We start from the raw sequence: 25,368 nt of genomic DNA, 5'->3' as shown, positions 1-25,368 counted from the left end.
AAATAACAAGAGATGTTGAAATACAGAGAAATAAACCAGCAAAACAGACCAGTCACAGGCAATTTAAAATCAGCAACTAGCGTAGCAGTGACAGCAAAAACATTTTCATCACTTTAAACTTACCTAAGACCCACATGAACATCTTCAGCACTGTGAGAATTTCTTAGAACTTTCAGACCAGTCATCTGAGCTGCCTTCTGCTCAGTGCCCTGAAGCAGAACATGCCTCAAACACAGGAATGGTAAAATCACTGTGTAGAGCTGTGACAGAACGGAAGTGCCTCCAGGCATCACCGGACTGGATTAATGATTATGGGAGGGATATAATAAGAAGGGATGCAAGTTTAAAGTATGACCTCTGCCCTAAAAACATGCTCAACTTCACTGAGACAAAAACAAATGCAAAATAGTAAATGCTAAACTGTGCACTCAATAAAATGAGGGTTGAAAAACACAAGAGATTAGTATGAGCTTGTGTGTGTTTTGAACCATTCTTACCAACAAATGGACAAGAGATGAATAAATGCCTTTTATATTCAGTAAGTATTATTTAATTTTAATATGCAACTCAGGCATCGATCTATGACAAAGAAAGAACATTCTTGCTCTCAGGCAGCATATATTCTAATGGGGAAATGAGAAAATAAACATGAAACAGTCTGAGACCAATGAACAGTGATAAAGCCTAAACTGAAAATAAAATGGGACATTGAGGTATCTGATAAAGGGGAGGTGCTTTAACTCCAACGACCATGGAGAACCTTACAGAAGAGTGACATCTGAGCTAAGATCCCAAAGACACAAAGGGGCTGCGGTGGGAGAACTGCAGGAACAGTGTGTTCCTGTCTGAAGGAACAGCACATGTGCAAAAAGTTTCCCCTCCAGCACCACCGGCCCCTCCCCCTCAAATTCAGTTCAGTTACAAAGTAGGTGCCACTGTTATTATGGCACTTGTGTCAGCCAAAGCTCATTCTCAATTTTCATGTGGTTACCCAATAATTCAAGCTTGAGAATAAAAAATGTATACTCAAGAGTTCTTTCCACTATCTATGGGCAAACTATCCTAAAGGGATTTTAAATCCCATCACTTAAATTCTACGAAATTTATGTCCTAACGGAGTCATCAGTTTTATATCTAACTCCTTTCTTATGTTATATTTTATCCCTGTGTCTGGTACATTTATGAAAACAACCCCTATATTCTGCAAATGTATTCACTGATCTAACAAATACACAGCTCACAAAAATTAGGGGATTATTTTATAGCTGCATATTCATTTTGAAACATCCCCTAATTTTTGTAAGGAGTATATCTGGCGACCTAAATATGCTGTTCCAGCTATTTCTTCTTTCTCTCTCCTTTTCCCCCAATTTAACACCAACCACAATCTATGTGGTGTTTTACCTTTGAAATGTAATTTCTTGAGCTATTTAGTGGAATGATCTAGGTCTGAAATTCTCAACTTGGGCTACAGATAAGCATCATTTTAAAAATAAAGCCTAAACCCAGTTCATGATTAATGTATGGTAGAATTTTAAATGTTTAAAGAAATTTGATGTGAATGCTATAAAACTAATAAAATAAGAAAGATATATTCACATAATGCTTATGCTATCAATGTTACAAATAATAACTCAAAGGGCAATAAGTTCAACATTGTAATCAAATAAGTTTTATAATATTGCAAGAAGTAAACTAGAAAATCAAAAGCAAGAACAAAAACCTCTTTTTGCAAAGAACTTCTTTTCACTCAGTGCCAATCAAATAAACCTTATGTCCAAAGTTACTTACCTCATACCAAAAAATGTGTTTCACATAAACAAATTCTTCTATAAAATGAAATGTAGACTAAGTTCAATGTATGTATAGCTAATTAGAATTTTTTGTGGCAGCCAGTCTCAAAAATATTATGTCTATCTGAAACTGTTGTACAGAATTCAAGCTTTTCGTCAAGACTTGGGGTTACAGTGTGGACTTCTGCGGAAGTGCCAGGTGCCCGGGAAACCAGCAATGCCACAGAGCCGCTTCCCAATGCTGGTTGCCTGCCGTCTCTTCTCTCCATTCCTGTTGTGAGCTACTCTTTCTTGCAGCTCTTACCAATGAGTCTGCCTTAAATACACACATCATCTTCTCACTCTCACCATACGTACTTGGTCTAACCTACAACCCAAGAGTCCAGATCTCTGGATATGGTAGAATTTCTGCTAAGGTCACAAATGACCCTCCAGCTCATCCCTATTGGTGAAATGCAGGAGCTTTGGTATATGGCCTCTGTGCCACCTTTTGGGCTATTTTTGATGATATTCCAATTACCCCATTTCCCAAAGTTCCCATCTGTGGCCTCTGGAAAGCAAAGTGTCACATTATTTTCAAATATAATCATATAATTTCCCACTTTAAACCTAACTATTTTCCCAGGACTGCTGCCTAAGAGTCAGCAGATAAGGGACATGATTTGCCCTAACTAGCTGTATAACCTTGGGAGAAGTCATGATACCTCTGGGCCTCAGATTCTTTATATCTGTAAACCAGAAAAACGAACTAATGTCTTTTTTCACAGAAATATAAAATATTAAGAGTTGAAAGATACCACAAAGATTATTTAGACAAGTGCCATCCTGTTATACTAACAAGAACACTGGAGTCCAAGAGGCCAGAGACTGGCCCAAAGTCACACACTAGGGAGTTGCAGAGCTGAAACTGGGACCACAGCTCCAGGCCACTGCTCTTCGACCAGCACTGCACACATCTGAACAGCTGCTCACTCCCTTTTCATCTGTCTATGACAATACCTGCCCAGGGTACCCACCAGCCACTAAGAGATTGAGGCTCAGGAAAGAAGCTGATGAACAGAAGGTCAATGGAGCCAGGTTTTGGCTCAGCACAGAAACAAACCGTCCACCAACAAAAACTATCCAGTGATGACAGGCACTGCTATGAACACTTTCAAATGTTTTGGGAAGTGTCTTCTCATGACCAGGCGGACTGAGTCGCACACATCAGATGGGCATTCTGAGAAGAGCATGCTGCCCCAAGGTAGACTTTGGTCTAGAAAAGGGCAAGAAGAGGCAAGAAGACTAGTTTAGAAGCCATGACAATAGATGGCGTGAGATAACCTGGAAGGCAGGAGAAGCAGAGATGGGAAGAAGGAGATGGACTCACAACATATTCAGGAAGTGAAATCTGCAGGACTTGATAACAAATTGGACCTGGGAAAGGTGATGGAGAGAGGACTCGATTCCCAGTTTCCTGACTCACAACTGGACAGATGTAAAGCAGTTATGGAAATGGGTAATACCAGAGAGTGGGTTTTGGAGGGGAGAAGGGAAGAAAGTGCTCACAGATTCCACTGTGAACGTAAGTTTGGAACGTGAGTGACAAAGAGATATCCAAGAAGAGATGTCAAGGAGAAGTTCAATATATGGGACTCTGGAGACTTTTAGGGACAGAGATATGAATCTGTGACACCTGTCTATAGGTGGTCACTGCAGCTGCAAGTATCATCTAGGGAAAGAAGAGACATGTGACTGAGCCCATAACCAGCCATTTAAAGGTTATGAGGAGGAGGATGATTATACACAACAGGGAGAGATGGGAGGGGTAAGAAGAAAACCAGAAAGCAATGAAGAGAGCCTTCAGTCTGCTGAGTGGTTAAGTAAGGACACAGAAAAAGGTCTGTTCTATTGACTTACATCTAGTTGACTGTAGTGAGAACTGTTTAGTGGAATGATGAGGCCAGAAGACAGAATGGAATGAGTTTAAAAGTGAAAGGTGAGAAAGTAAAGAGAACTCTTGAGCATTTGGCTGTGACACTGAAAATAGTGACAGGGTAGTAACTAAGAGGCAGGAGGATCAAGTAGAAGAGACTGAAACAGGAGTGTGTTGGAAAACCAATGGGAAGTAGCACAGAGAAGGACAGTATCAGACTCCTGAGAAGGCAGGGGCTCCAAGCCTGGGTGGAAGAGTTAGCCTGAAGAGGAAGGCAAGCCTCCTACACACTAGGTGAAAAGGAGAAAGAATGGGTATAAATACGAGAATGACATAGTTATCAGCCAGATGAAGGCATTCCCACTTGATGGCCTCTATTTTTCCTATAAAACAAGAGATAAAGTCATACACTGAGACTTCAACAGCTCATCTAGGTAAACGGGTCTAGTTCACCTTAGCAAGCCATTTTCTCTTTCCTACTACGAATATCTTATGTCCTATTTCATCTCTTAGTTTGCTGTCAACCTTTAAGGACTTCTGTACTGTTTTAGAGTTGACAAAGCTAACAATGTGAAGTCACCACAATTTCTGCTCCAAGTGATTCTTCTATCTGTCACTCCTGCCTTTTGATTGCCCACATCTTTCACAAACCTGTCCCCCTCCCTGTATTTCTCATTAGATCTCATAAGAACCACTGACATAACTTTTTAAGTAGCCTCCTGCCACCTGTCAGCTCCAATGCAACAGATATCATATAATTTCCCACTTTAAACCTGACTATATCTCCACAATGAATACTACATCAAGCACAAACCCCTCAGTGTAGTGACAAGGCCCAGACAACTGCAACCAACCTATCTATCTTTCTAGTCTCATCCCTGGCCATTCTTCCATACTCCAACCACTTTGTTCTAGGTGCAATTTCTGGCACCCACGTTTTTCCTAATACCATGTTCAAGAGCCAAAACCATATCATATCTATCCTTGTACCGTCATGTCTAGATTGTTGGCTGACACATAGTAGATGATCAATGAATGCCTATTTATTAAATAAGTAATTGCTATCATTGCCCTACCAGGTCCTCATCATGTTTGTCAGATTAATGACAGTTTCCAGTCCAACCACTGGACTTCAAGTAATTTCAACTCTCCTAATGCAAATCTGGTATTCCCTAACTTTCCCACAGGCTTAAAACCTGTTCAATTGCAAAATGTGTTGAATGAGACAAAAATGAAGAAATATCATCCCAACAGCAAGCTCTCCACCCTCCTTTCTGCCATGGAACTTTATATAACTTGTAAAACATCTCTTAGAAGGAAACACAAGTTGCCATTAGCCTTTATCTCCAAGCCCCACCTAGAAAGTCAACATTTTACACAGAACAGCTGCCCTATTTATTTTTTTTCTACATAGGAAGTGGGCACCTTTATTAGCGCCATAATCAGTATGGCATGGCATGTTCAGAGGTTTAAGAACCATGCGAGAATATGAAGTTGATGGCATTCCAGCCACTTCCCGCATCCTTCCTCTCCCCACCTCTAAGTTCTATTTTAGAACTTTTATTCTGAGATTTCTACTTTCTGAATCTGCTTTTACCAAAGGCATCCTGTCAGCTCAGGGTGAGAAAGATATGAATCAGAAAAGATACTAGTATTGTGCCCAAAGGAAGACTGAAGAAGTCAAGAGAAGGACAAAATGAAGTGTTTTCTGTATGCAAATATCCTTGAAGTCAAAACAAGGGCCCTGATCTCTGTGAGTGCTTTCTTTTTCTCAGCACACCTCTCACCATCACGAATCCCTAGGTCTCTCTTTCTACCGCACCTCAGGACAACAACTAGCCAGAGAGTGGAACAAAGCGTTTCTGTATCAGTGAGTTCACCCTGTAGGCCTTCAGACTTCCCACTTCACCTGCACTGTTCCTACAGTGGTTTGGCAGGAGCATCACTGCACATTCCTGGGCCTAGAAAGCCTGCGTATTAAAAACAATATGGCCACAGTGGAGAGAATCCAGGTATAAACACTTTTTAAAAACCAGAGTTTTGGGGATGTGATTAGAATGCAAATATCAAGAAGAGACAAGCTAGAAAAAGGAAAAAACATGATGACTGAAATTCATCAAAAAAACAGAACAAGACATTTAAATTCCCATGTTCAAAATTTTAGGTGTCTACAGTAGAGCCAAGCTTTTAATTTTAACATTGAAACCAGCTACTAAATAGTATCAAAAATCCCAACCCTTAGAAATTAAACATACATATTTTTATGGTTTAAGTACAGACCGGAGGCATACACCAGGTAGCTAGGCAGACATCCTCCAGGCTCTGCTTCAAATCTTGGACACAGTCAAGGCTGCACCTGACCAGCCTTATCGTCAAATGTTTTCCATTTATATTTCTATTCTAGAAGTTTATGTCCTATAATTACCTGCACACCAGCTCCCTGCTCACCTTATCCTGAGAAGGGGGGCAACTCTGGAAAAGGAGGATGGCGTGTTGTACTACAGAAAAATCGGTAAAAAATATTCCAACTGTTTAATCACCCCACTGCAGAAGTTTTCTATGAACGTTGGGCAAAAACTCTGGACTATGTGCCTCTTTTTCTGACCCGATGCTAGGAACATGGGTTCAGAGGTTTGTTCAGTACCTAATCCCTGAGCTCCAGGTGCCAGACACTGGTCACCAGGCCCTGGTCCGGTCAGGAGACGGGCAATGTGACCACGCTGCACGGACAGGGTCGAAACAACAGGGGCGTCTAACACTGAGCTCGAAACTTTCCGGCCTTTGACTCGACCAGCACGATTCCGCAGAAGTGCTTTCTCCAGGCTGCACCTGCCAAACCCGAGGCCGACAGACTCCCTGCGCAGGGCAGCGAGGTCCCGGCCGAGGAGAGGCCCTGGAGGGCAGAGGACAGCGGCGGCCCAGGGCCCGGCTCCGGAGAGCGGCGTCCGGCGCGCACCTTCATGAACTCGTCCTTGTCGAAGCACAGCGTGTCTGGCCCCTTGGGCAGGTTCATTCTCCTTCTCTCCATCCTGCTGGCCGCCTCTCAGCGCCGACACACGAGCGAGGGGAAGAAGCGGGAGCCTCGCCCACCGACCGGGCGGCCGCAGGCACGACCAATTTCCACGGCACAGGAGGGACCGCTTCCGCCAACATGGCAGCGCGCGCCGTGGCCAATGAGCGAGGGCGCCGCGGGTGACCCCCGCTTGCGCCGCCAAGAGGGGCGCGGGGACAGCCGCCGTCGCGCCGGCAGGCGGCGCTGCCCCCATGCGGCGGAGGGCGGCACTGCAGCCCGCACGCTCCTGCTGGATGGCCCAGCTCTCAGGGAGACCCCGCAGAGTCTGGCGGACCCGCCCAGGGGCCAGCGGGGCGCCCTCTCCACCGAACCGTTTACTGTGGGAGAAACCTGCCTGCAGTCTCTTCCAGGGTCTTCTCCCGAGATTGCTCCGCCGCAGGAACTGTCATGACCGGATGTGGGCCCTCTGGTTCTCAGGTCGGTCTTGCGGGCTTGGGCACGTGGCGAGCTCATTCCTCCCGTCCGTCCCTACGCGCTACCCCGGGGCCGCTTCCAGGGCGCTGAGGCTTGCGGGGGACTCCGCCCTCAGCCTGGGCGCCCGCGGGGGAGCTTCGCATCATGGCCTCAGTTCCTGAGCTGTAAGGAAGGAAGGTGGTCAACTTTGGGCTCACTTCCTGGGTGGGTAGCCTCTGAGCACAGCTTTGGGTCTTCCAGGGTCTTAATGGAGCCCCTCACTACCTGCTTAGACAAAACACAGAAGACAAGGAGGTATGCGTATGCATTTGTTTGTAATCCAAGCTAGAAATGGGCACATTCTTGTGTTTGTGGCCAGGATTGGTGCCATCACCCCCGACCCCCAATATCTCAGACTTTCTCCCTGCACTCATACAAATGTTATTCCCTGGTTCTCTTTCTCTTTCTCTTTCTCTTTCCTTGCTCTTTCTCCCACAGTTCCTCCCGTGAGCAGTGAATATCATAAGTGGTGATAACTCACCTCTTTTTCTCTCCTTTAAACTGATAGCTCAAACACAAACCTCACTTCAAACCCTTCACTCTGCACGTTTTTCCTTCATGCTTTTCTAGATGGGGTTAGGCTGTTCTGCCATTGCTGTTTTCCCCTTGGAAAAATGCATTAACAGCTCCCCAAAGGAGCAAGAAACAGGAAGGCAATACTTTAAAATCAGACACCTGTATTCAAGTTACTCCAAAGAGGAAACTGGTCCCTTTAAAAATGTGAGTATAGAATCCGAAACAATATTCTCCCTAGTGCTGGGCCTGGCAAGCCTTGTTAAAGAGAATACTCCCTGCCAGTGTGTAGAGAGGATGAGGGATGAGAACTGGGATCTACCCCGAGAATCGAAATGAAGTGCGGGAGGTGCGATCATGAAGAGTTCATCCTATGTCCGTGATATGTTTGTTTGGACATGGGAAATTAAAGCCTCGCTGTTTGTTTTTTGTTTATTCACTGTTACTATGAAAAATTCCCAACATGTGAAAGTTTGGAAAACACAAGGGTAACACCCCCCCATCCCCCTGCTCATGGACTCATCACTCTGCTTCAACCATCATCAGCATTTTGCTGTACCTGTGTCACCTGGCCCCCTCCTATCACAACACTAAACACTGCCACCTCCTTTTCTGGCTAGAATATATTTCAAAGTAAATCCCAAACATCACATCATTTCCTGCTCCCCAAAAGCCTTGGTTTACATGTCTAATAATAATAAGGAAAGACGCCTGACCAGGCAGTGGCGCAATGGATGGAGCGTCAACCTGGGACACTGAGGACTCAGTTTTGAAACCCTGAGGTTGCTGGCTTGAGCATGGGATCATAGACATGACTCCATGGTTGCTGGCCTAAAGCCCAGGGTTGCTGGCTTGAGCCCAAGGTCGCTGGCTTGAGCAAGGGGTCATTGGCTCAGCTGGAACCCCCAGACAAGGTATGTAAGAGAAAGCAATGAATGAACAACTGAAGTACTGCAACTATGAGTTGATGTTTCTCATCTCCCTTCCTGTCTGTCCTTGTCTGTGTGTGTGTGTCTCTCTCTCAAAATAAATACTACTAATAAGGAAATAAAAAGACATTTTTCTTACACAATTGCAATGCCATCATCACACCTAACAAACTCAGCAATTATAATAAGCATATTAGGTCTAAGAGGTCTGGCTTTTAGCATAAAATCACACTGTTAATGACTGACAAGTGTAAACCCAGGTGCACAAACTTCAAGTCCATGTCCTTCACATGACCCAGCAATTCCATTTGTGAGTATTTATCCAAAGAGAACAAAAAAATAATTTGAAAAGATATATGCACCCTAATATGTTCATTGCAGCATTATTTACAATAGCCAAGATATGTAAGCAACCTAGGTATTTATCAGTAAACAAATGGATAAGGAAGATGTCATTACACAATGGAATATTATTCAGCCATAAAAAGAAGGAAATCTTGCCAATTGTGATGACAAGAATAAATCTTGGGGTCATTGTGCTAAGAGATATAAATCAGAAAGAAAAAGACAAATACCGCATGATATCAGTTATATATGGACTTTAAAAATGAAAAACCAAAAATGAGCTCATAGATACAGAGAACTGATTGGTGGTTGCCAGAAGGTGGGGGTGGGCGAAATGAGTGAGGGGTTAACAGGTAAAACATCCAGTTATAAAATGGCGATGTAATGTACAACAAGGTGACTAGAATTAGTAAGAGAGTAAATCTTAAAAGTTCGCATCGTGTCCCTTGCATCACTTCTTGCCTCCCTCTAGCTGCCATCTTGCATCCCTGCGTGTGAGTTTATTGTCAGCTGGTCTGCCCAAGACCCCCTTAGCGCCAACCCTAGTCCCCCGCACACCTCATTTCCTCTCCAATAAGATGAAAGAAACTATCATGAACCAAGAGAAACTCACCAAACTGCAGGCACAAGTGCTTATTGGTGGGAAAGGAACTACTCATAGTAGAAGGTGGTTCACAGAACAACTATAGCAGATGATAAAAATCTTCAGTTCTCCTTAAAGAAGTTGGGGGTAAACAATATCTCTGATATTAAAGAAGTAAATATGTTCACAAACCAAGGAACAGTGATCCACTTTAACACCCTAAAGTTCAGGCATCTCTGGCAGCGAACACTTTCAACATTACAAGCCATGCTTTGGGTGGGACCTCTTTTTTTTTTTTTTTTTTTAATTTTATTTATTCATTTTAGAGAAGAGAGAGAAAGGGAGAGAGAGACAGAAAGGGAGAGAGAGACAGAGAGAGAGAGGAGAGAGAGACAGAGAAGGTGGGGAGGAGCTGGAAGCATCAACTCCCATATGTGCCTTGACCAGGCAACCCAGGGTTTCAAACCAGCGACCTCAGCATTTCCAGGTCGACTCTTTATCCACTGTGCCACCACAGGTCAGAACAAGCCATGCTGAGACAAAGCAGCTGACAGAAATGCTACCCAGCATCTTAAACCAGCTTGGTGCAGACAGTATGACTAGTTTAAGGAGACTGGCTGAAGCTCTGCCCAAACAATCTGTAGATGGAAAAGCACCACTTGCTACTGGAGAAGATGATGATGAAGTTCCAGATCTTGTGGAGAATTTTGATGAGGCTTCCAAGAATGAAGCAAACTGAATTGAGCCAACGTCTGAAGCAGATAAACTTGAAGAAGTTACTGGGAGCTGCTATTTTATATTATGACTGCTTTTTCAAATTTTGTTTATGGATCTGATAAAATCTAGATAAAAATCTTAATATTTTTAAGCCCCTTGGGCACTGCAGCTCTTTTCAGTTTTTGCTTATACTTAAATCATTCTTTGCAGCTAATTAAGCTGAAGAAGCCTGGGAATAAAGTTTGAAACAAAGGTTAATATAAAAAAAGTTTTCATCATGTCTTGCTAGGTGGTGGCGCAGTGGATAGAGTGTTGGACTGGGACGCAAAGGACCCAGGTTCAAAATCCTGAGGTTTTCAGCTTGAGCGCAGGGTCACTGGCTTGAGTGTGGGATCATAGACATGATCCCATGGTTGCTAAAGGTCGCTGGCTTGAGCCCAAGGTCGCTTGCTTGAACAAGGGGTCACTCGCTCTGCTGGAGACCCCCCCCCCCAATCAAGGCACATATGAGAAAGCAATCATTGAACAATGAAGATGCCACAATGAAGAATTGATGTTTCTCATCTCTCCTTTCCTGTCTTGTCTGGCCCTTTCTCTGTCTCTCTGTCTCTGTCAGAAAAAAAAAAATATGGTAACTGTGTGTGGTCACAGACATTGACTAGAGTTATTGTGATCATCATTTCACAATATATACAAATATCAAATCAATATGCTGTATACTCAAAATTAATATGTCCAATAAAATAAAAATAAATGCAGATAAATCACTTTACAGTACTACCATACTATTATGGTACCTTGTAAAGTCGACAATACTTATTTAATATCATAAATTACCTATCATGTTCAAATTTCCCTGTCTGATTTTTAAATAATTGATTTGAATTATAGAGAGCACCCCCACCCACACTACATTTTGTGTTTATATCTGTTAATCAGTGGGGTGCTCTTCCTCTTCCTTGCAATATTTTAAAAATAACTCTTTATTTTTCAATTACAATTGACATACAATGTTTTATTAGTTTCAGGTGTAAAATCCAGTGATTAGACATTTATGTATCTAACAAAGTAATCTTCCTATCAGACTAACATTCATCTGACATGATACATAGTTATAACAGTATTATTTAGTATAATCCATGTGATGCACTTTACATATTTTTTACTAATTTTATAACTGGCATTTTCTTAATTTTTAATTCCTTCACTTTTGAACCTATCTTCCCAATCCCCCTTTCGTCTAGAAACCATCCATTACTTCTCTGTATCTATGAGTTTGTTTTTGTTTTGTTTTTTTTTTGTCTTTTAAATTCCACATATAAGTGAATTATATAGTATTTCTCTCTCTCTCTCTCTGACTTATGTCACTTAGCATAATACCCTCCAAACCCATCCAACATGTCATAAATGGCAAGATATAATTCTTTTTTATGGCCGGGTAATATTCCATCATATATTAACACCATCATTTCTTTATCTATATGTGTTTTGATGGTAACTAGTCTTTGATTCAAACATTTAAACTATCTACACGGAAAGGAATCGATAGGTTTACAAGCTGGTTGAGAGAAGGGTCAATGAAAACACAATGGCTTCAACCACACTTCTGTCTGGGAGAAGCTGCCCCTCCAGCCCTTGCCTTGGAGGCAGACAGTGCAGTTAGTTATTCCTGTGTCCCAGGCGCTGTGCAATCTCCTGCTCCAGCACAGGAGTTCAGAGCAGGGCAGTCTGTCAGTGGGTAGATCCGTGCACCGGCCCCTTAAGGAGAACCTGGGGCTCCAGCAAGCAGCCCTCCCTTTAACTCAGCCACCTTCCCTGCCGCTGGTCACCAAGAGAGGTTACTGGGATTTTCTTTCCTGGCACTGGGACCCTGGGCAGAGGAGCATCACATGGAACTAGAACTCCTGGCTCCTGGAGAGGGGCCCAGTGCACCCCAGACTTCTCTCACCGCAAGTTCTTATCTGCCACATTGTGAGTGTAAGACCTGCCCCTTCCGAATGTCCAACCCGCACACCAGTATCACTGCGGCTCCTGAAACCCTTACTTCTGTGGGACTGGTGTTAGCTAGCTGTCAGGCTGTCCTGGGGGCCTGCTCTGTGTCAGCTGTAACTCTGATGTGGTGCTGGCGGAGAAGGGGGTGGGGAGCACAGTGTGTAGGCTCTGCCATCCTGAGAAGTTCTTCCCTGCACATTAACTGTGAAAACAATCACCTCCTTTGTCCTTTAGTTGTGTTTTGGAACTTGCTGACTGCCTCCCATATTGTCACTTCACATGTCCCTCTGTCCCTTGTATTTCCTGTACACTGGTAGCTCTGGAAAGCTTTTGAAAGTGCCTGTGTCCAGACCCGACCCTGAAAATGCACTCAGTAGAACCGGGAGCTGGGAGTCTCTAATTATCCTTAGATTTCTAGGTGAGTCTGAGTCTGTTTGCCTCGTGTTTGGAAAATGCCAAGCCATCTGACTCTGCGTAACCACAAGTCAGCCTCGGTCTCAGCAAGAATCAGAGACGGACACTAAGGTTCTAGTTTCCTGGGTGGGCAGTGGGGGTGGTCACTGCAGGAGAGGCATTAGCTGTCTTTGTGGGTAAACTGAGGCTCAGTGGGAACATCGGGAGCCCCAGTGCGTGTGCCTCTTTCCTCTAACCAAGGTTCAGGAAACTTCCTGTGTGGCCACCTTCCCTGACCTTGAGGGTCTCTGTCAGGGGAGAAGCAACAACAGTCTTCCTGCTGTGGCCTCTGAGGACAAGTGTGCTGTCCCCAGGGTGGGTGATTTCACCCAGGCCTGAGGGCCACAAGCTGCTGACAGTGTCCCCTTCTGTCCTGGGCTGCTGAGGGAGGTAGGCCTGGGACACAGTCCAAAAGCCTGTGCTCTTTCTTGTCTTGATGTACCCCCTCCCTGTTATAGTAATTAAATATATAGAAATATAAAAAAATATGGAAGATATATAAAAGTAATTAAGATATATTAAAATTAAGGAAATAAAGTTATGTCATCTGGATAGGAATTAATATAGTGTGTGCAGCTGTGATAAACAGACTAACTTTCGAGCAGGGCCCAGTTAGTATGTGTGTGAAGTTATAACATCTTAAAAAGTGGTTTGATGTAACATTTCAGTAGATTGACATAGAGGGGATTCCCTGCAAGGAACTCCCAAAAAGGTGGTTTGAGGTGATAATCCTGTAGATTGACACCTGTTAGAAGGTGTTGGCCAGAAAGGGTACTAAAGCTGACAGGCCCCCTGCTGTGGTAGTCGCCCAGACTCCAACGTGAACATGCACTGTCTCCACACCATTCTGAGCTCTGACCAAAGACCGCGGAGAGGAGCACGCCCACGGGGCACCTGTAAGCTGTACCCAGGCACACCAAAGGATTTGTTTGTAATAAATTGCCTGTGTGATTCTTGCAACTAACTTTGTGTGTCGGTCTCATGCTTTTCCTCCAGTGGCAGTTAGTGTCGGCACTGATCAGTAGCATCCTCATAGCTGCCTCAAGAATAGTCTCGAAGAGGCTGCCAGCCCTGCTGATAAGCAGGAGTGTCCCACTGCACTGGGAAATCGAATCAGGGACGCCTGATCTACATAGAACTTGGGCTCTACTGGGACACTCCTCCACTCCGAGGACCAACCATTTCCTTAATAACTGCTGAGAAATTCCACTGGTGACAGCCAGCCCCTCACTGTGGGCCCACAGCAGTCAGAGTGGTCTTTGCAGTGTCTACATTAGACCACTTCATTACCCTGTTCTAAACCCACCCGTGACTCCCATCACATTTAAGAAAAGCCACAGTCCTCGCCATGGTTGACAAGGCCCACTAGAGTCTGGTCCACACCTACTTCTCCCATCACATCTCCGTTCTTTCTCTTTCTTCCCCTCCACACGGGCCTTTCTGCTGGTCCTGGACAGGCCGTCCCCACTTCGACCTCAGGGCCTTTGCATTTGCCATGTCTTTCCCAGGAATACTCTTCCTCCCACTCATAATGTGGCCCCTCCTTCATGTCTACTGAAAATTCTGATCCTCAAAGGAGACTCTGCTGACCACCTTGTATGACCTAGCACCTCCTCATCACTCTATCTCCTATCTTACTTTGTTTTTCTTTATGACAATATCATAATTGAAATTCTACTGGTGCCTTGTCTCTTCCTTTTCTTTGTGGATGCTTCGAGGGGAGAGGCCTCAATCACCTCAGTCACCGAAATATCCCAAGTGACAAGCACAGGTGCTCAATGCATATTTGTTGAGCAAATCCATAGAGGAAGGAGTGTCTTTCTACATGACAACAGCATTTTCTCAGTCCTGCCTCTACACACACACACACACACACACACACACACCCCACAGGGTTGTCCTCAGTCCTCATTGCGTTCAGCCTGAGTCCTGCCACAATCAGCACAGGTGTCCCTGCAGGACCCAAATAGAATCTGCACCCAAGGGTCCTCTTCGGAGGCAGGAGGTCTTACAGGACCAGGTACATGAAAATGAACTTCAGGAAATAGAGAGGTTGGGACCTCATATTGAACAATTTAATTTCAGTAAAAATTATGTTATTGACCAGTTAGCATCCTTGTGGGGACAGTCAGGCTGGGAATGAGAAAGCAGGTGAGCCCTAGGGGAAAGAAGGTTGCTGGCTGACACTTCCCAGGGAGCAGGAAATCCTATGTCCCCTGTTCTGCTCTGAGACCCAGACTGCAGGCTCCCTGGGGAACCCAGCTGCTTCTTTCAGTGTCAAGAAGCCTCCTAGTTTGTGTTGATAGCCGCTGGCAATGACTCATGACAGGAGCCCAGCAGGTAAACTGATAAGCAGGAGTGTCCCACAGTGCAGGGAAGTCAAATCTGGACCCCCATCTGTGTAGAGCTCAGGCTTTACTGGGACACTCAGTGTCCCCCTCTAAAGCACTCTGCATCTTCTCTTGGCTCCTAGATCCTACTTGGATCACAGAGGGCAGACTTTTCTTTCTTGTTCCCTCTAGGAGACTGACAGAGGCAAATTAAGGTCTTTTGAGGTCCCAGGCACAGATGAAAATATTGAGCCCCTTAAAAAAAAGAGAGAGAGGGAGAGCCTGACCAGGCGGTGGTGCAGTGGATAGAGTATCGGACTGGGATGCAGAGGACCCAGGTTCGAGACCCCAAGGTTGCCAGCTTGAGTGCGGGTTCATCTGGTTTGAGCAAAAGCTCACCAGCTTGGACCCAAGGTCACTGGCTCGAACAAGGGGTTACTTGGTCTGCTGAAGGCTCGCGGTCAAGGCACATATAAGAAAGCAATCAATGAACAAGTAAGGTGTCACAACACGCAACGAAAAACTAATGATTGATGCTTCTCATCTCTCTCCGTTCCTGTCTGTCTGTCCCTGTCTATCCCTCTCTCTGACTCTCTGTCTCTGTAAAAATAAATAAATAAAAATAAAAATACATGTTTAACCATATTTTCAAATAAATAGAAAATATTATGTACTATTAATGTTAAAATTGCACATATGAAACCAAACTTGGTGTCATTAGAAAAAAATGTAAAGTTGGGTTTTGTGGCTTCTTGGCCGGTTGGCTCAGTGGTAGAGCATCGGCCGGTGTGTGGATGTCCTGGGGTTGATTCCTGGCCTGGGTGGAATCACAGGAGAAGTGCCCATCTGCTTCTCTACCCTTCCCCCTCTCCTTTCTCTCTATTTCTCTCTTCCCCTTCCACAGCCAAGGCTCCACTGGAGCAAAGTTGGGCCAGGCGCTAAGGATGAGTCCATGGCCTCTGCCTCAGGCGCTAGAATGGCTCTGGTTGCAATGGAACAATGGCCCAGATGGGCAGAGCATCACACTTTAGTGGGCTTGCTGGGTGGATCCCGGTTGGTTGAGCGCATGTGGGAGTCTGTCTCTCTGCCTCCTCATTTGGAACTTCAGAAAAATACAAAAAAAAGTGGGGTTTTGCGGGGCCTTTCAGAAGTCGGAGCCCAGGGCATGTGCCCGCCATTAAATCTACCTCTGGGGACTGAACACCAGGGGCTCTGCTAGGCCAGCTCCAGCCTGGCATGCTCAGAGCAGCTGCCCATTTGAAATCTCAGTGTTACAGTAATATAATGTTATAGTAATTAAATATATAGAACAGGGGTCCCCAAACTACGGCCCACGGGTCGCATGCGGCCCCGAGGCCATTTATCCGGACCCCACCGCACTTCTGGAAGGGGCACCTCTTTCATTGGTGGTCAGTAGGGAGAGCACTGTATGTGGCGGCGCCGCAAAGCGTACCATCACTCACGTACAGTACTACTTCCGGTGATGCGGGATGCATGCCTCACGGCTCTGGAAGTGCGTCATATCACTTGTTACGGCTAGCAGTGACAAACATGGAACTGGACATTACCATCTCATTAGCCAAAAGCAGGCCCATAGTTCCCACTGAAATACTGGTCAGTTTGTTGATTTAAATTTACTTGTTCTTTATTTTAAATATTGTATTTGTTCTCGTTATGTTTTTTTACTTTAAAATAAGGTATGTGCAGTGTGCATAGGGATTTGTTCATAGTTTTTTTTTATAGTCCGGCCCTCCAACGGTCTGAGGGACAGTAAACTGGGCCCCTGTGTAAAAAGTTTGGGGACCCCTGATATAGAAATATAGAAAAATATGGAAGATATATAGAAATAAGTTAGGATATAATATTAAGAGCAATTAAGGAAAATGAATAAGGCTATGACATCTGGACAGGAATTAATCTAGTGTTTACAGATAAGATAGGCAGACTTTGCTTTTCATGCAGGACCGAGTTAGTGTGTGTGTGTGGTTTTATATAAAAAGTGGTTTGATGTCATAACTCTGTAGGTTAACATAAACAAGAAACTTCCCTAGGAACATCTTAAGAGTGGCTTGATGTGACATTTCTGTAGATTAACATAAAAAGTGCTCCCTGCAAGGAGCACTATCCCAGAAAGGCGATTTGAGGTGATAATCCTGTAGATTGACACCTGTTAGAAGGTGCTGGCCAGAAAAGGTACTAAAGCTGAGGGGCCCCCTGCTATGGTAGTCACCCAGACTCCAACATGGGACGTGGACACGCCCCTCTGACCAAGGACAGCAGAGAGGAGCATGTTGACAGGGCCCCCTTAAGCTGTGCCCAGGCACACCGAAAGGCTTTATGAGTAATAAATTGCCTGTGTGATTCTTGCAACTAGCTTGTGTGTCAGTCATGTCTTTCCTCCAGGGGCAGTTGGTCTCTGCAGTGATAAGTAGAATCCTCATAGCTGCCTCAAGAGTAGTAAACCACCGGCCTTACACTGACTGTATCCCATTGTGTCTTTAAGTCCAGTGGCCACTGCCAAGGCCATGCAGGTTCCCATTGGATTCAGGCAGAAGGTAAAGGAACTGAGGAGCCAGAAAATGGTGGGCCATTCCATTTATTCAAGTCTCATACTGGTGGATGAGCAAACAGGCAGGGAAGACTACTTTCCTCTCTCTCTCTCTCTCCAGACTCACCTGGACTCACAGGCCCCCACCAGCCTCAGCAGTTCCCCAAACCCTTCAGCACTCTCTCACTCTCTCTCACCCTCCCTCCCTCTAGCTCCTTAGTTAAAACAGGCTAGGGGGGATAAACTCCTCCTCCAGCAAGCAACAGCAAACAATCGCCCCTCCCCATGGAGGCAGGCAGTCTGTAATTTGCAATCTGCTGTCCTGAGGGCAAGCACCACAGCCTTACACAGAACACACACACACACACACACACACACACACACACACACACACACACGGAGCTGTCTTGCACCAATGCAAAATACTAGTGAGCAAACCTAAATATACTTGTTTATCCAACAGTGTCACTTCACATGTCCCTCTGTCCCTTATATTTTCTATACACTGGTAGCTATGGGAAGTTTCAGAAGGTGCCTGTGTCCAGACCCAACCCTGAAAAGGCATTCAGTAGGACTGGGAGCTGGGAATTTTTAATTATCCTGAGAGACCTAGGTGACTCTCAGGCTGTTTGCCTCGTGTTTGGGAAATGCCAAGCCATCTGACTCTGAGTAACCACAAGTCAGCCTGGATCTCAGCAAGGATCAGAGACGGACACTGGAGTTCTAATCTCCAAGGTGGGCAGTGGAGGTCCCTAAAGGAAGAGGCATGACCTGTCTTAGGCTGTTTGTTTGTCCTCTCTCTGCAGAGGGCTCGGCCAGCAAGCCAGCAAGCTACTGTGGGGTCAGCCTCTAACTCCCTTGCTATAATTGTCGAATTTAGGGGCTGATGTAGCCGAGGTCTTTGTCCAATTTCTCCATAGTGTGATGTCTCTGTAGTGCTTATCTTGAGGCTGGTTTGTTTCTTTTTTCCTCCAGTGCAGTGGCCAAAGGAGGGTCCCCACAGCACAGGTGCCCACCGACCAGGCAGTATGTCTCCCTATGCCAACCCACCTGAGTTTTCCCACACCTTTGATAGGCAATGCAGTAGTGACCAGGTGTAGACAGAAATGTGGGAGCCCCAGCTGTTAGAATGAAAAACAGAACTGATCAGTTCCTTGAGCTGTCACTGTCCTGGCAGGACATCCCCTCTCTCATGTGTCTCCCAGGTCCTTGCTGAAGCCTTCTAATCTGCTTGGCATCCAAGACACAGCCTTAGCCATCACTTCTCTGAGTCCGCAGGGAAGGGGTGTGAGCTGCAGAAGCGATTCTGTGGGACCCAGGGCAGCAGCAGGAGACCAGAAAATCTTCCCCTTCCCAGAGAAAGAACCCGAAAATAATTGCAGTCAGGTCCCCTCCTTCTATCCCCATCAGAGAAAAGATTTCTCACGTCCTGTCACTTCCGAGGCTTTACGGAAATGGAAATGCCTTCCAAGTTTTAGAAAACAACAATTTAGTATAAATTGGTTTTGAACCCCTCCCACCTTGGCAACTTATCTCAGGCCTGATTCATACTGATTCACACTGAGGCAGAGAGACCAGGAGGTTCAGAGCCAGATTCTGGATCCCGAGTCCAGGCTTACACCAACCCAACCTTCTGGGATACCGATTCCTCAGTCCTCTGGTCCCAGGGTCATTCCATCACTCCCCTTGGCCTTTGTTCCTCCCGTGGGTTGAGCCCAGCTTTTCCCTCGCCCTCAGCAGCTCAGTCTGGGATGTGTCTGAGGACACCCAGGTGGATGTCTGTGTGACAGCACAGTGACTGTGACGAGGTCTGAAGGAGAGGGTCATGAGCAGCGCTCTACAAGTCTTCCTCAAACAAATGCCATTGTCATTTGTTAACAAAATGTACTTGACTTTTGCAAAGAGGCCCACTAGTAAAGGGCCTAAATGGAACTACCTTATAGCCCAAACTGGAAGGCTACATTGGTAAAGATGAGACTTTCTGAACACTTGCCCAGGAATGACATGGCACAGCACAGCCCTCAGCAGCTAGCAAGACCACTGTGGGTCCCTGAGGGCCCAGGGCGCTGGGATATGTGTAGCTAGAGTCGTTCTCAGGGGTGGTGGATAAGAATGAAAAGATTATGTGGCAGGCAGGTGAGGTTGTGTGTGTACTAATACTCCCTGTGCAGATGCCCAAGCTAGGACTACCTGCTGTGCTGCACTCCCAGGGGACAGATGACAGGTCTCATTGAATATATATGATCTCCTCAATCATCTATCTCTGTCTCTGTCTGTGTCTCGCAACCAAAAAGACTGACATCTGTTAGAGAGTGGTTGGGAAGGTCCCCTTGGTAGTTACCCTGCCATGAAAACCATGGCATCATCACTACCCAGTAAGGTCACTCATGGAATCTGGGACTTGAAGCCCTCGAGGTTTTGTGGATAGCAGGCTGGAGGCAGAGAGGCACCCTGCTTGTGTCCTCACACCTGACCCTCAGCACCCATGCCCTAGTCAAGTAGCCACACCCATGGAGCATATCTATGAACTGACATAGCCCTAGGGGCCAGAGGAAGGCAAGAGAATTCCATTCTGAGATGAGCATGAGAAGTAAGATTAGCCTAAAACAGCTAAGTTTATGGCACTGACCCTAAGAACCTAACAGTTGGAGAGGCAGAGATTTGTGTGAACTGGGGAATCAAGGAAGGCTCCAATGGTGGTGGCCTGAAGGACAAGGGAGATTTGGACCAGTGGAAAGGAGAAGGAAGGCATTCCATTTGAGAAGAATAAAAGCAAAAGCAAGCTTTTCTTGACCTTGTTCTGCTTCAAATGCCAATTCATAACTCAGAACTGAGGACTCAAGAGACCAAGAGGTTCAGGGGCCTCCCCAAGGTCCCACAGGTAGTGGACACGGGTTTTGCTCCACTGTAGGGCTTCATATTGGGCTCTGGACTTATAGCTGCGATGAATGTAAGGACAAGCTCATCACATTTCAGAGTGACTCTGGGAGAGATATTAAAGGTACCCCAAGGCAAAGTGAGGGTCCTGAATGGCTTCACGGAGTGGGAATGATGGGCCTATTTACATACAAAATTAAAAACAATTTCATGACACAATGATATAATAGACAATGGCAACCCAATCAAAAACATCTCCTGTCTAAAAGGAAAACAATGATAATGCTGCCACCATGAAAGTATAAAATCTGAGCACAGCAGCAGCCCAAGTGAAAAACATGGCCAACACTGTGAGAAGTGTTATTAAACCACAATATGATGCTACTCAGAGGAGGAAACAGAAAACTCTGTTGCTGGCATGATTAAGCCCATAGGAAGAAACCATATTTCAGGCACCCTTGATCCAGTGTGGCCTAGAACTTCCTACAATGAGAGATAACCTTCTTTAAGAGGAGAATCCCAGTTGCTGGCCTATAATAGGCAAAAACGGGACATTTGTTTGCTGAGGCTCTTGCAGGGGGGATGTGCCCAGGAGGTAGCTCACCTAGGGCGGCTACCATTGAGAAACTGCATATCCTGGTTGAGAACCACAGCACCTTTGCTCACTCCTCAATTGCTAGAAGTTGCATGGCAGGTAGGACCAAGTCAGGACTCATTAGAGATGAGTACTGTTGGGGAATGGTAGGAGGTAAATGTGAAGGGGAGGGCTCTGGAGGAGGTTTGTCCTGGCAGGTGGGCCAGCACGAGACCACTCATATTTCCCAAGCTGTTAGATTAGTTGTCTGGTAGCATCCCTCTGACCTGATGGAGAAATCAGTATCTTCTCAGGACCTGGTTGGGCCTCTGGGGACAGCAGAACAGCACACACAATTTACTAAGGAGGACTTGAGACTCACCTGGGGATTCCAAGAACAATTTTAAGAAACCTAGAAGTAAATTCTTGGGCCAATGCTCAGAAAACCTCCAGATCTGGAGTGGGGCTCAGGCATCTGCACTTTTAACAAGCTTTCTGGGTAGTTCTAACAACACTAGTGGTCCGTGGACAGTGATAACTTTAGTGTCGGGAGCCGATCAACAACTGCTGGCTGACAAGGTCACAGCAGGAGAAGACCCACAACTGCTGGCTGACAAGGTCACAGCAGAAGAAGACCCACAACTGCTGGCTGACAAGGTCACAGCAGAAGATCAAAAACTGCTGATTGACAAAGTCACAGCAGAGAAGACCAATGGCTGCGGGGTGACAAAGTCACTGCAGTGAAGACCAATGGCTGTGGGGTGACAAAGTTACCGCAAAGGAAAGGCACAATGATACTTCCCCCTTTGACTTTTTGAATTAATCTGGCCTTATATCCCCCCTTTTCTGGGTGTGTGCTATTAATTATGGCACAGGGATAATAGTACCGTGCTTTCCCTGTAGATTCGTAGTGATTTCTTTGGAAATGAGACAGAGGATGTGAGTTCCACAGAAAAGCCTGTAAGCCCCTTGAACTGGACTCATAGACATAAGAGGCTGGCTATGATATCCCTCGTATAGGGTTAAGTTTGTAGGAGAATTCCTTCTTAATCATGTTAAAAAGAATAGATTGTGACTTGTGAATGGTTAGGGGGCAGTGGCTGTGCACAGAGCACCCCTAGGCCTTCACTTAATTCAACATTTTTCCTCCCTAGCCTTTTCATGTGATAGAGAAACATTCCTTTCTTCTTGCTTATTTGATCTGCAAATAGTGGTATATTCTGAGAAGAATAGAGTCAGAACTTAACTAGTGTTTAAATATAATAAATAAGTAATATTTGACTAGACAATAGTATCTTAGGTAAGGTATAGTAGAATGGCCCATTGTGTGGCCTAGGATGAGAGCGTAGTCAGCAAGAAAAAAAAATGTTTTACTAAGAGAATTGTCTTTTGACTAAAGGCAATTGCTAGGCTTTCTCAATGAGATGTTCTCATGAGATTTAAAAATGTAGGGAAATCCATGGAATATCTTGTGTTGCTGCTGGGCTATCTTGCAAGTGCACTCTGCATATCTTTGGATGAAAGCTATTCTTGATGTTATGTTAATTTCTTTAGAGGCAAGCCTTTTAGAATCTTGTGAGAAAAAGTAGGACACTGCATAAACCCAAGGCCATTTACCTGAGCAAGCGGTGGTCCATTGTTAGTCATCTGCTAAATCTCTCTCTGCCCCTTAACTCACAACAGCAATAAAGTTAGTTAACTATTAGTACTAATACTCTAAAAGCTTTTACTGATGTTGTTATCGCTATTCAAGTTATTTTGTATTTTGTATAATTTGCTACCTGATTTGTGACTCATAGATGTAAATTAACTGTTATCTGGAAACATGCAAACATAGTGAAACAAAAGCAATAATTAACACCATGTGATTGTAACTCAGTGTGCGTGTATAAAAAGGGAGCTATACTAGCATTTGGCAGAGATGCCTGGCAGTAAATGCTAACCGGAGAATAAAGAGAAAGAAAAGAATTCGGCTCTCTCACTCGATTTCGCCGACGCCGTCTCCTCCTGTGGGACCCCTGGATCCCCCCGGGGCTGGACCCCGGTACTTTAGTGTTTAAACTGGGTGGCTGTTGTGAGTCAAACTGGCCAGTATTAAAAATTTTGCCAGGCATAGATGCGAATAAGGAATATTCAAGGAAAACCGTGTTATACACTTATTCTATGCATGAATCACCTTTTATCCCTTAAAATTTATTGACTGATTTTAGAGAGGAAAAAGAGAGAGGAGGAAGGAACAGGAAGCCTCAACCCATAGAAGTTGCTTCTTGTATGTGCCTCGACAGGGCAAGCCTGGGGTGTTGAACCAGCAATCTCTGCATTCCAGGTCAATGCTTAGTCACTGCGCCACCACTGATCAGGCATCTGATAAGAGCTACTGTGGTGGTGAAGAACACAACCCTGGAAACAGATCAGATTCTGACCTACCCCCTGTGTGATTCTGAGCTAGTTCTTCTATCTCTCTGAGCCACAGTTTCTTCATAACAAAAAGAGCACTTCACTTCACATTTAGTACAATATTCTCTTTTAGCAAAGGTTGCCCCTGGCCCATTGCTGTTCTCTACAACCTGGCCCTTTTCAGCATGCAGTACTTTGAAGTTGCTCTGTGCAGTATTGTATGCCTCTCAATATTTGTTACTTCAGGCAAAGCTCACAGAATGCTGCTGAGCCTGGAACCCAGGAGGTGGTGAGAGGAAGCTCTGTGTTTATTCTGCCAGTTTGGTGAGACCCTGTGCTCCTCTTCACTTCTTCCTTCACCAGGGAAAGGAATTGATTGGAAATGCACGCCAAGCAGTATTCTGTGTCAGGCTGCCTTTTACTCTTTTGCCAGGACTTCCGAGACTGATTTCACCAAGAGTGTGCAAGTTCCATGGGCAGTAATGGTGAGGGACATTTCTCTACTGCTGACCCCATTCCATTCTAGTGGGGGAATTAAAGGATATTTGGGGGCAGGGAATAATATTTAAATGTTTACAAACTAAAACATAAATTGAAATAGCCTTTGCCCTTGGGGTGGTAGTTCGGTGTGTGATTTTTATCAATCCAATGAATGCTGTAAGTGAATATCTCAATGTGGTACCACTTCACCTCTTACAATACTAGGTATCACCTCATACCTATTATCAAAAAAACAAAAACAAAAACACCCTGGACCTGGCTGGTTTGCTCAGTAGATAGACCACCAGCCCAGCATGCAGATATCCCATGTTTGATCCCTGGTCAGGGCACACATGAGAAGCAACCATCTGCTTCTCTTCCCCTCCCTCTCATCCTTCTCTCCCTCTTTCCCTCTTGCAGCTAGTGGCTTGATTGGTTTGAGAATCAGCCCTGGGCACTGAGAATTTGCTCAGCTGATTCAAGCATAAGCCCCAGAGAGGGGTTGCCAGGTAGATCCCAGTCAGGGTACAAGTGGGAGTCTGTTTCTCTATCTCCCCTCTTCCCACTTAAGAACAAACAAAAAACTCCACAAAAACAAATATAAAAAAAAGAATATAAGTGTTGGCGAGGATGTGTAAAAAAGGATACCTTTGTGCACTTTGGTAAAAACAGTATGGAATTTCCTTTAAAAAATTAAAACTAGAATGTCCGTGTGATCCAGAAATTCCACTTCTGGGTATTTATCCAAAGAAAGTAAAACATGAACTCAAAACAATATACATATATGCACCCCCCTGTTCAAAGCAGGAGTATTTACAATAGCCAAGATATGGAAATAGCCTAGGTATCCATTAATAAACAACTGGATAAAGGAAAGTGGTATATAAATATGATATATGAGATGGAATATTACTCAGCAATAAAAATATAATTTTGTTATTTGCAACATGGATAAATTTAGAAGGTATTAAATGAAAAAAAGAAAGACAAATACCTTACAATTTCACTTATATGTGGGATATAAAAACAAAATATATAAATAAAAAAGGCTAAACAGAAACAGATCCATAGGTACAGAGAACAAGTTAATGGATGCCAAAGGGGACGGAAGTAGGTGTAGGGGGTAACTTGCCCGTACTTTTAACCAAGGGACCAAGAAAGGGGACGAGGATGCTGGGCAGGCCAAGCAAACAAGTGTGGGAAACCCTTCCTTCTCTAGAAGTCATGACGCCTCTCCCCACCATGTAACCAACTACCTACTGTACTACTTCACTTTGGTGGCCCACCAGTGCCCCAAACTCAGCATGTTCAAAACTTGATTCATTTTCTTTTCTAAAAGACCTGCTTATCCTCCTTCATGTAGTTTCTTGGCAAATGGTTCCACCAAATGCCAGCT

At 44.9% G+C, this 25,368-nt stretch overlaps 2 protein-coding genes and 1 pseudogene across 4 annotated transcripts in view; 1 reads left to right on the top strand and 2 right to left on the bottom strand.

Annotated features, from left to right (window-relative positions):
- The window catches only part of LOC136308437 (conserved oligomeric Golgi complex subunit 2), a 46,882-nt gene extending 40,024 nt beyond the window's left edge, over positions 1–6,858 (bottom strand). For 2 of the 3 annotated variants that reach the window (XM_066235789.1, XM_066235803.1), the window contains exon 1: positions 6,665–6,858. In XM_066235789.1, coding sequence (XP_066091886.1) covers positions 6,665–6,736 — 72 coding nt within the window. In that variant the 5' untranslated portion in view covers positions 6,737–6,858. Of the gene's footprint in view, positions 1–123; positions 234–6,664 lie in introns of those variants that run through there. The other variant, XM_066235796.1, reaches the window with a different exon arrangement.
- A 342-nt stretch (positions 6,859–7,200) lies between these two features.
- GPR137B (G protein-coupled receptor 137B) overlaps positions 7,201–25,368 on the bottom strand; it is a 74,357-nt gene continuing 56,189 nt past the window's right edge. The window contains exon 8 of the mRNA XM_066235778.1: positions 7,201–7,357. Within this exon, the coding sequence (XP_066091875.1) occupies positions 7,231–7,357 (127 nt within the window). The 3' untranslated portion in view covers positions 7,201–7,230. The remainder of the gene's footprint in view (positions 7,358–25,368) is intronic.
- Positions 9,594–10,433, top strand: LOC136320304 (transcription factor BTF3-like; annotated as a pseudogene).

This window comes from Saccopteryx bilineata, chromosome 1 (assembly GCF_036850765.1).
Source record: "Saccopteryx bilineata isolate mSacBil1 chromosome 1, mSacBil1_pri_phased_curated, whole genome shotgun sequence".
NCBI classification, from domain to species: Eukaryota; Metazoa; Chordata; class Mammalia; order Chiroptera; family Emballonuridae; genus Saccopteryx; species Saccopteryx bilineata.
Note: the sequence above shows the minus strand (reverse complement) of the source record. Positions and strands in the feature narration are given on the sequence as shown.